Source organism: Callospermophilus lateralis, chromosome 4 (assembly GCF_048772815.1).
Source record: "Callospermophilus lateralis isolate mCalLat2 chromosome 4, mCalLat2.hap1, whole genome shotgun sequence".
Classification (NCBI taxonomy): Eukaryota; Metazoa; Chordata; class Mammalia; order Rodentia; family Sciuridae; genus Callospermophilus; species Callospermophilus lateralis.
Genome location: NC_135308.1, coordinates 43,311,705 through 43,323,773, shown reverse-complemented (window position 1 = coordinate 43,323,773; position 12,069 = coordinate 43,311,705). Strand labels below are relative to the sequence as shown.

General features: G+C 33.7%; 1 protein-coding gene across 1 annotated transcript in view; it reads right to left on the bottom strand.

The window, feature by feature from the left end:
* Positions 1-815: 815 nt before the first annotated feature.
* Sgcz (sarcoglycan zeta) overlaps positions 816-12,069 on the bottom strand; it is a 426,262-nt gene continuing 415,008 nt past the window's right edge. The window contains exons 7-8 of the mRNA XM_076852442.1: positions 7,780-7,903; positions 816-1,010 (exon numbers count right to left, since the gene is read on the bottom strand). Coding sequence (XP_076708557.1) covers positions 816-1,010; positions 7,780-7,903 — 319 coding nt within the window. The remainder of the gene's footprint in view (positions 1,011-7,779; positions 7,904-12,069) is intronic.

Sequence of the window (12,069 nt, the reverse complement as noted above, 5' to 3'; positions counted from 1 at the left end):
TCCTATCTTTTCTTGCAATAAATTAGATGTTTTGTTAAAAGCAAATACGTCACATGCAATAGCCAAGTAAATACTATATAAGGCCATCCAGATATGACAAATGACAGGATAATGGCATTTTGTTAATTCTGTAAAGATTATATTGCTGAGTGCTTTCAAAATTACCTAATGTACAAAATTCTAGACTTAGTAGACAAAGAGTAACAACACATTGGATTTAAAGAAACAAAACTCAGGGAGGGATTCTGTCTTCTTTTGTTTTGTTTTGTTAAAAACCATGTATCGAATTTAATTTTTAGTAAAGCAAGCATTACATAATGCTTCAAAATTTTAAAATTCGGGGATAAAAGTTTACATCCAAAAAGATGAATGGAAAATTGTGCTTTCAAACTGTAGAATTAGTTTTCTTACAGGGTTAACCATTTCATCTTGCCATTGGATACTGGGAATTTCATCTATGTGATGTATATTTATTTATGTGCAGTTCATATCCAGGTTCTGCAAAAATCTAAAACTGTGTGCTTCACTTCACGTAGCAAAGGCACCTATGTTATTCTCCCTTTTGAGCAAAAGTTATGATCCAGTTTTCCTGTTGAAGATGATGTTTCCACTGCTATGTCACTCACGTTCTCTGTGTTGAGCAGTCTGGTAAATCACAAGAGAAGGTGGTGGCGGATCCCTGTTTACACTGGAAGAAGTCGCTCTGTGGACCATCGGAAGAAGTTCTGGACTGATCACAAGGGAAACCGAGCAGAAGTGTGAAGCAGACGGACAGGAACAAAAGGCTATTCTGGTGTGAGGAGAAATCAGTCACTTCAGCTCCACAAGCAGATGTTGCTACTGGACTGACAAGTGGAACCTACCCCGGCTGGAGAAAGGTAAAGTTTGCCATTGGGGCAGACACAGAGTTCGTACACTGTCTGTCGAGAACTTGAGGAGCTGGTTGAAGAAGATGAAGAGGAGCCGGTTGGTAGATTTCCCAGCCGGATGGTATCTGCATTTAAAAATATCTAGGGGGGAAAAGAGATTTCATTTTAATTCATTTCAGCCTCCTCCATCCCCCAGAGCTTGCAACATGGTCTGGTAAGAGAGACTGAACTACAGACAATTCTCCTGGTCTAGCTGCCATGCTTTGTTGAACAAACAAATTACATTCCTCCAGTATGGTCCAAACACTCTGCAGTTGTCTCCTCCTTTGAGAGCTGGTGCAATCTGACAGAAAGCCCTCAATCTGAAAAGTAATATTGTACAATCTGCTCAAGGGGCCCATCCAGTTTTTCAAACACCACGGAAAATTAATGATTTCAATAGTCTCTCGATTTAACTTCTTGATTTTGCATAGTATAAAGAATGTACAAAAAAACCAAAGATGTCAATAAAGATGACATTACTGAAGAAATGGGCAATTGAGGAAAAAAGATATTTTCTCTATTTTTAAAAATACTAAGAAAATCATGTTGACTCATACTCCAAAGTTACCTCAAGTAGATCATCAGCCCAATTAACAAGAGATAATTATTATGTAGAGTCAGAATTCAAGTTTCCATGAAATATATTACATGCATTTGAAACCCGCTTTGCTGAATCTTTTTGCTTGGAAAATTATCTCACTATTCTTAATCATAGTCTCCTACCTTCAGGGACAGCTGATTACATGCATCATATGGTTTTGACATGGTTGGGGGAAATTCCAAAGAAAGAAAAATTGAATCATGAATTTGAATGAACAAAGAAACAAGTCTCTCCATCAATTTCTTAATTCTATTGCTATGACCTGATTTCTGCCTAACTGGCAGTCCTCCCTGTTCCCTTTTGCCCTTATGGGAGTTTCATTCATTTCTTAATAGGACTCTTGCAATACCCGTTGAACTGGCCTTCTGACTCTATTCCTGTCCATTTGTCATTGATCTTACATACTGCTAGGGTCTGTAATTTTTTTTTTTTTTTTTTTTTTTTTTTGGTACTTGGGATTGAACTCAGGGGCACTCGAACACTGAGCCAAATCCCCAACCCTATTTTGTATTTTATTTAGAAACAGAGTCTCACTTGCTTAGTGCCTCACCATTGTTGCTGAGACTGGCTTTGAACTGTAATCTCCCTTTGAGCCTCCCTAGCCCCTGGGATTACAAGCCTGCACCATCATGCCTGGCTGCTAGGGCAAATTTTCAAAAAACGCAAATCAAACCAGCCAAGCACTCACAACTCTCTAACAGTCTCCCAGAGACTTGCACCACCTGCCCAATCTCCTCAACCCCATCTCCTGCAATTCTCCTTTCCCCAGTTCTTGCACTTTCTCAAACATACCAAAACTATTGACTTCAGAGCTATTTTACTCTTTATTTCCTCAGTCTGAAATACTTTGTTACAAAGGCTAATAAGTGGGGATAGATATAAACTGGGTGCCTGGGAACAAGGGTGGAGAGTGATTTCCCCCGTTGATATTTTTATATTCAAAAAAAAATTTGAATTGTGGGAATCTATTGCAAACTATAAATAATCCAGAAAAAGGATTACTATACTAAGGGCATAGATATTTCAGGCTGGTTTAATTATAAATTTCTTCCAATGTTTGCTAAAAGGTCACCTCTGCACAAATTATTAACTGTATTAAAATAACACTAATCCATTAATCTTTACTTAACAACTGCTTGTTTCTATAAAAACAAAACTTTAATACTACTATATTAAGTTTGTATTTATTCATTACTTATTTCTTCTATTTGCAAGTTTGATCCATGGGAGTCAGGCCTGACTTTAGTTCATAGCTACAGATCAAACAAAGAACTGTACTAGTATGTGCTGAGTGACATAATGCTTCTCCTTAACCTTAGAAGTGTCTCTCTTTTGTAGTGTACTAGTATACCCTCCATGAAAGCCAAGTTCATACGCTTTTTTTTTTTTTCTCAAGAATCTTCCTTGATAATCTAAGATGGAATGGCTCTTCTCATTTGACCATCACATTGGAATTAATTATTTTTGGTATTTTATGGTGCTGGTCACTCAATATATCATTTTATTTAGTTATTATACTACTAAACTGTAACCTCCTTAGAGAAGTAGAATCATGGCTGATTTTTTAAAAAATATGTTTTTGTAACTTCTCAGGATGTTTGACCTAGAAATACATTTTCACATAATACAAATAGCTATTGAATAAAGGAATGAATCATAAAATGAATGAATGGTGGCATTTACCAGCAGTGATCAAAGTTACGAAGGCACATTAAACATTTGTAAAATGTTAAAATACATTACTCCATATCTATGTCTGACTTGAAGGATAGGAAAGCAAAGAGATTGAAATGACTTCTGTTTTAATTTTTAAAGAAAATATCTGCTTTTCTGAAGCCAAAGTAATAAGTGCACAAAACTAAATGAAAGAACATGGCTATCCACTTTGAAAGTGTGAGTGTTGGTCCTCATTTCTTCTTGCTCCATTTTTCCCTGCTGAGGGACATAAAGGAGTGAAACAAGAATTGTTACACATTTTGGGCTGGGCGATCTTATTCCTTCACCGAGGAAGAGGGATGACTCCTATCATTAGCTTACTTTGAGAGAGAGCAAGTGGGTATTATTCAGTCCCTTTTCCTCAAAACTTTTTGTTTTATTCTTTTTATTTGTTCTAACTAGTTTTACATGACAGCAGAATGCTCTTTGATTCATTGTACACAAATGGAGAACAACTTTTCATTTCTCTGATTGTACATAATGTAAAGTCACAAGCATGTACCTAAGGTAATAATGTCCATCACGTTCCACCATCTTTCCTACCCCCATGCCCCCTCCACTTCACCCACTTTGTCCTAATCAAAGTTTCTCCATTCTCCCCACAGCCCGCCCCCATTATTGATTAGCATCCACTTATCTGAGAGAACATTCAGCCTTTGTTTTTTTTTTTGTTTGTTTGGTTTTTTTTTTTTTGAGTTTGGTTTACTTTGCTTAGCATGATATTCTCCAACTCCATTATTTACCTGCAAATGCCATAATTTTATTCTTTTCTAATGCTGAGTAATATTCCATTGTACATATGTACCACAGTTTCTTTGTCCATTCCTCACAGCGTTTTAGAAATGGGTATGCTTGCCAAGACCAAACATTCTCAAGCTTTAAGAAGGCCAAAAATATTACAGGGGCAAGCTCCAGATCTGTGAGATTTAGGTCTGCAAATGTGGAGATGAGTTCATTTTGAAGAAATGAAATACTGTCTAGAAACACCACCTGGAGCTGGTTTTTAAGCCAAGACACTTTGAGATGTAGATAATAAGCTGAGGAATAAAGAAAGCTAAAGAACATGTAGAAAAGGAGGCTCGTGTGGGATTGATAAAATTATTGCAAGATTCTCTGAATTGTGAATTCATTAGGAAATACTGATAATTAGTGTTGCTAGTTAGACCTGAGGGTTTGTAGGGGCTTGCTAACACCAAGCCACACCTCTGGCTTTTACATTTTTGGAACTAGTTGTTTCTTGAGCTGCTGTGGCCTGGATAAATAAGTGCAGAGTAGTTGTTTCATAAGGTAAGGCTAAAGCTTGCAGGTGGCAGCCTCAGAAAGCAGGCATCAACTGTGGGCTTCAGCAGAGCAGTGAACCTCGAAGGACTTGGCCCTGATGTGTGTAGGTTGCCATGTAGCCACAGCAGGGGTCTTTGGCACACACATTTAGGGGCTACTAGGACAGTATCTGGCCATATGACAATCCTTCATTCCATATAACCTTCCGAGTTTCAAACTGTAGCTTTGCCCATGTAAAAGAGACAGATTTTATAATCAATATATTCATTCATATGGAGTCCTTAGAAAGAAAAAAAAAATTCTATTTTCTTGGTTTAAGATAGAAACATAAATCAAGAAGTAAGAAGGCCTGTTACCCTTTGATTCCTTTTGGCACAGCGTTCCTGAGCCTCTCCAGGTCACTGCAATGGGGGTGGGCTCAATCAGCACTTCCTGTTGTTCTAAGTAGTTACTATCATGTTCGTTTTCCAGTTCCTAAGAGTGATATGCCTATTCTCTATTGCCCTATAAATCACAGAAGCCATTTGTTCTGAAACTCATCCTTGTTGTCAGAAGTGCACCCCTGAGTTTCAAAGTCATATTCCACCATCTTTTCTTTACCCAGAAAGAATTCACTCACGTCATTCTCACCTGTTGGAAGCAGACTTATCATTCTCAAAGCCTTGACCAATTTTCAAAATAAACAGTCTTTCTCAATGATCTGGATATGTTATTACACTGATTATTTTAGTATGCCACATGTAATACTCCATGTACAGTTATGATGCTTGTTTTTCTCAGGGATGAATCTAAATTCCTTGCAGCAGTCTGTTTGAAATTACTTTGAATATTCTCCAGTGAGGACTTCTATGTACAATTTCATCCTGTCTTTAATCCATTATTTTGAATGCCTGGCTATAATGTGTGTTCTGATATTAAGTAGTAAAAAAAAAAAAACAACTGTGTAAATGTAGGTACTTTATAACTTTCTATAATGTTTAGTAAGTGATTAATTTGTGGCATAGTTGATGGAGCAAAGAGAACTATTTTATATCATTTCATTTTTATAGCAGAATTATTTGTTATTTTAAAAATATGAAGTGAGGTATTTTTCTGAAATTCCATTTTATTAATATAAAAATAAACCACAGATGAAAATCTTTGCCTATGATTTATTCATATCATAATATTCGATTGATAGTTAAATGCTAACCTGTAATTGAATCAAAGCATTTTACTTACACATTGAATGAAAGAACACAAGTAAATGGTTCATAAACAGGAGTACAACAGAGGTTAATAAACTCTGAGATTTATTATGTGACATTCACTATGAATAATTTGAATGAATGGTTATATGACGAAGAGTAACTCTTTGAAAAGGAAGAAAGATATTTTAAGAATTATTTCTGTTTTGCTAAGGCTGACAAAATATCATAGCCTGCAACTGTAATTTTAAAAAAATACCAAAAGGATATATAGATGTACTTTTTAAATGTTGTGAAGCATATTTATGGATTGTTTGTGAGTGTTATCACTAAATTGCTAACATGAACCTGCCAGTAAGTTTGTTTATAAAAGGAAACAAAAAATATAATTAAAATTTATCTTGAACTAGCAACTGAGAGAATGGCAGAAAGTTAAGATTCTATTAATTAATCATTTATCTGGAAAGGTGTGAAATGCCCAAGAGCATCTTCTTCAGATTATTTTTCCATTATTTTTCTTCTCAACTTGACCTTTGTAAGCTCATGTTAAAAAAAAATAATAAGGACACACATGAAGGAAGAAAAACAAAATATGCTAGAACAGCAATACAATAGATTTAGAACCTTAAGGACTTTGGGAATTGTAGTCAGAATATACAGTGTGGAATATAAATCATGTATAAGGATTTAAAATAATTAAGGTAGAATTGAAAATAAACCAACAAAAGAGCAACTACCATGATGTCCAGGCAGCTTTGAAAAAGAACAGATGATAATTTTTGAAGAAAATAATAAATCTCTACAATTAAAAGACCAAAAATATTTAATACTGGGAAGAATCTTGGGAATGAAGATCTGAATATATAAGCTGGATGAGGCCACAGGAAACCAAGAAATAGAAACTGGGAACGAGCAACCAAAGTCTTGTAGTAGAATGAAAGGTACAAAATTTCTTCAGAGTTTTAGGGAAAGACCACAGAGATAATGGGTGAGAGGTAATAGCTGAAGAGAGAATACAGAGAAATTTCCAAAACTGACAAAAATGTAAATATGTAGAAACAATAATTACAATATGTATTTATAGCAATTCTAGAATGACAACAAATATGCATGTATGTGTACATGTAACATACATATGTAAATATGCATGTATGCTATATTTAATATCCCACATTATAGTGGGTGGAGGTCATCAAACACAAAGGGTTATTTACACCAGGCTGTGAGAATATGGATAATATTTAAAGTAAGGACTTAAAGGAGACTCTTCAGGGCAGATAGTGGCATGAAAGAGAAATATTAACATGTGTGTCCTTATCCAAGAAATAAAAATTAAAGCAAATAGTAAAATAATCTCTTATTTACCTTCTAGACAAATGTAGATGCTATTCCTACAGAAACAAAAATGCTGATATCCAAAGTCCTCCTTGGAAGAAACTTATTGTTTTTGTTTTTAATTTATTTTTAAATGATAAATAAAACCAGAAAAGTTGTACATGTTAATTGGATGCTATGCAAAGATTGATATATGTAAACATTGTATAATGCATAAATCAGGATACTTATCAAGTATTTGTACTCAGATATTTGTCATTTCTTTATGGTAAAAACTTTTAGGATTCTTTCTCCTAGCTTTTTGAAATGCACTTTATTGTTACCTACACTCACCCTACCATGAAATAGCACACTTGAACTGCCTGCACCTAGATAATTAAAATGTAGTACCCATTGATCCTTCTTTGGAAAATTTTTTTGAAGATCAAAAGAGAACAAGTAAAACAAAGAATGTCTTCATTCTTGATATCATCTTAATATTAATTATGTTTATGTGTTAGTGGTATGACTTAAAGAATTGAAATGCCCCATTTTAAATTGCCATGTGATTGAATATCTCAGTAGAAAATAAGTGGAGCTGTAACTTAAGAAAATAGTATTAGTTTTAGCAAGTTTCATGTTCAAGTATTAATATTTTCATATTTAAGCTTACTACTCCTGAAGCAGTTACTTATGTCACACTAGTACCACAAGCATAGATCCCGAGAATTCAGCAATAAATGGGTCAATGGCTCTCCTGGGGACTCACCTCCCCCTCCGTAGACTGTAAATGCAGCTCTTTCCTACAGGTAGCCTTGAAGTCACCTGCAGCAGCGCTCACCTGGACCCCACGAGGAGCTTCCATAATCAAGGATCTGGTAGGTGATTCAAGTCTAAGGGAACAAAAAAATCATAAAAAAACCAAAAACAAAAAATTATCAACCCATTTATCCCATGTCCCAGATAAGCAACAGCTATAAAAACTTAAATTGATCAATGCATACATCACTTATAGTAACTTTGAAATAATGTTTATGTTTTTAGATGTCTATCCTTTTAAGAAAAGTACTATAAGAAATGCATTCATGAAATCATGTTCTAGAAATAGGCTGTCATTTCATTTCGAGAATGCACTGTATTTTAAATTATCAACAGTAGAAAATAGGACCCTGGGACAGCCGAATACTACATAGTCATGTACAATGCACTGACGGGATGTTCTGGGCAACAGAAATGATGCCCACTTGCCCTCATTGTTCTGTGTATGAAATTCAGCTTTGTCCCTTTCTATCTTGCCTTGAGTTTTAAGAGGTTGACCGCTATACACCATGTCTATTTTGTATCCAATGCCCTATTTACAAGACATCTTATACATGTAAAATAGTCTGTATTATCCCAGGGTCCTACTTATAGGGCTATCTGTAGTTTTATTCTCACTGATAATAAAAGATATATGCACTGATCGTGATGAATATTTTCAAACTATTTTGATGCACCTGTGCCTTTGACCTAGTTGCAAAATTGAGAACTTGGGACTTAATATTGACAGAAAAGAGGAAAATCGCAATGAACTTAAATTAGTCAACTGAGAACAAGCATGGGCAGGCACAGATACAAATCTTTGCCATTTCAAGCAAGTTTAAACCCAAAATGAGTTTTAGAATGGTTTTTTATTGCCTTATCTACTTTTTTGGCTCATTATATAATCTTCATTTGTTCATATCAATTATTTACTCTCATTTGTAATGATTTAGTAGCAATTTCTTATGTTGTTTCTCTGCTCACAAAAAGTAGGTCAAGACGAGTTTACATTTTTAAATCTTTTATATATTATCAATATTAATGATGAAGTTCTAATAAATAAATTGGTACAATTTAGGATGTACGTTTTCCTTAATAAAAAGTTCCAGCTTCACAAAGAAGAAAACTTGAGTGAAAATCATTAATGCTCTAACTTTGAAGAGTGTGCAGTAAAATTTTGTGAACTTGAAAACTTTTAAGGTACACATTTTACCTCTAGAAATAATTAAATAGTACATTTTTATATCAAATGATGTCTACTGGCCCATTAAAATGTTCAAAGTGAGTAACATCAGCCTGAGAAAGAAAAAAACAATTGGGAGATAACACACATAAGCCAGAAACCTGTGATAAAAGGTATGAGTTTCCTAGCCTAATGGAGATGTGTGTGTGTGTGTGTGTGTGTGTGTGTGTGTGTGTGTGCGCATGCCATGAAAATGGCTCTGAACTTTAACTAAAACATCATAAGGATATCAAGAGCAGTGAGAATCTGTTGCTCATTTCACCCATTTAAGCAGTGCTTTTAAATTTACTGGATAGAGAAAACTTGGAGGAAAATCAACATATTGGTCTCAAAAATTCTCTGCTCTGTCTGCTCCCTGAGGCAAAGTTCAAGGTGATGGGGTATTTATTCTTTTGATGTTACAGGTTTAGGGGAGGGTAATGATTAATGTCTCAGAGTAACTGAGGACAAGAGTGCCAAAGAAGAAAACAGCAGTGACTTAAGGTGAAGGAAGTGAGAGAAGAAACTCTTAGCAAATGCCAACATGCATCTAGCAAGCTTCCAATGAACAAATGCTTTTGCACAGTGTGAACCCTTTGGTACAATGACTGGAGCTCAGGGGAAAAGAACTGAATTGACTAATTGACTGGGCTTAGTTTTTTGATATTTAGTACAATAGAGGTCAAAGATACAATTAGATTTTAAAAGAATATTTTTATTTCTTCTGAAACTAATTTTTTTTGGCTTAAGACATAACTGCTAAATACACATATATTAATGCATCACAGGGTATATTAAAACATTATTAAAGTGGTGGCAATTTTGCAATATTGTCAAATTGCTCAAGTGCTGAAGTAATTAAGACTTTGAATTAAACAAGTTCCAATTTCATATCTTGTTAGTCTTGATAAAATTAAACATACTGATCATTTAGTAATAATATAATTGCTATGAAGTAGCACTGTCTGTTTTGAGTGATGTTCAGTATCCAGGAAAGTGATGTAAATATATATATATATATATATATATATATATATATATATATATATATATAATTTAAAATTAATTGTGGAAAGAGTGCAGTAAAAAGTATTAAATAACAACTATTAGAACATTTGAAGGATTTCTTAATTCTATTTTCAAATGAACACATTGAAGTAGCCAAATATTTCAAATGAATATGACAGTTAAAGCAAGATTATAAGCTATTTTTATAAGCTTTCTGGACTATTGAATATAAACAAATATACTTTTTTTCCCTGTGGGCAAAAGTCACTACAGGGCAGTCATATATATGGAGATCAAAAAAAAAAAAACTTCTGATTGACATTATTTGGGACAGCAAAATTCATTGTGAACATTTGCAGATGCATTTTATGTCAATCATCCAATGTCAATGTTTATAATTGCATGATTACCTACATTTACACACACATGCACACATTAATTATCTGGAACTGAATATTTTCTCTAGGTATCCAATGCTAAATAGGGAAAAAAGTCATTTCTTCCCAAAAATTCTGTAGAAACTTTGCTCTATGCTTCCATCTAAACTCTAAGAGGGTTGAACTTCCTGCATTTTGACAATTAAAAAAAATCATCTCTGTCTTTTTTTAAGTGCAAGCAATTCCATCACTCCTTTTTTTAAATATTTATTTTTTAGGTGTAGATAGACACAACACAATGCCTTTATTTTTATGTGGTGCTGAGGATGGAACCCGGGTTCCGCTCCTGTGAGGCGAGTGCTCTACTGCTGAGCCACAATCCCAGCCCCTCCATCACTCTTTTAAAAGAGACTGCATTAAGGTAGTCATGTGATTATATTAACTAGGCAAAGAACACTATAGAACAAATAGGTTTAGATACAATGTTTAAAAGATCTAAAACAAAAAAAGCATCATGCATTACTAGAAATGACAGCTTATCAAAATAGGTTGATAACTTTGTAATTATAAATTTCCTTGACTATTATGTAAATAATATTGTCCCAAGGCATTTATTAGAAACTATGTACTTCTAGAAGCTACATTATAAATTGGAGGAAAATAGAAAAGTGTCCTTTATATTGAAAGTGTTCCTCACAATATAAAGTCAGGCAAATTATTCTCAAGAAGTAGTCTGTGAAATCCAGGTATAAACACACTGAAACTTAATTACTATGTGCAAGAGTATGTCAATCTAATGAGAGAATTAAGTGTAGGAGTCTGAATAACTATACATGAATTCTACTTCAAATTTTAAATCAGTTTAAATTCTCCAGGGCTCAGTTATTTGAATAAATAAAATTATAGTTATAAAACACTTTAAAAATAGAATATTGCAGTCATAAGAAAACATTAAATTTATCTTCTTTGTTAGTTATCTATATAATTGCGATAATGTAAAAAAAACTAATGTTCATAATGAAAACTTATTCTGTACATAAAACTCTGAATTGATGATCTCTTAATCATCACACTAATACTAAGAAGTGGACCCTCCAATTATCTATATTTTATCTACAAAGTACTTGAACATTAGGTTGTTTGGGTTTTTCTCAGGTTTATGAAGCTAGTGCAAAGATCCCAGGATTGCCAAAAAAAAAAAAAAAAGGTTGAAAAACAATGTTAGACAACTAAAAAACTTACAGCTATAGTAATCAAGATCATGCTGGCATAACAAAATAATGGAATAAAATAGAAGATAAATGGATTTTTACTTGTGTGGTCATCTGATTTTTGACAGAGGCCATAATGATGTTAGAATAATTAGCAATATCTATGAACAAGATGAGCCTCAATCTCTATCACACGTTATTGTCAAAAAAAAAATCTAAAACATAAGGCTTTGAAAGGAAAATTTATCTTTGTGAATTTGAAATAGGAAAGATTGTAATAAAAGTAAAAAAAGTAATAACTAGTAAATACCATAAAATATAGCTTATGATTTCAATAGTAAGAGCACTTTTTCAAAATAACCATTGATAATGTGAATATATAACAGAGAATAGGGAATAATATCCCTAAAACACACATATATCACAAAAGACTGACATAA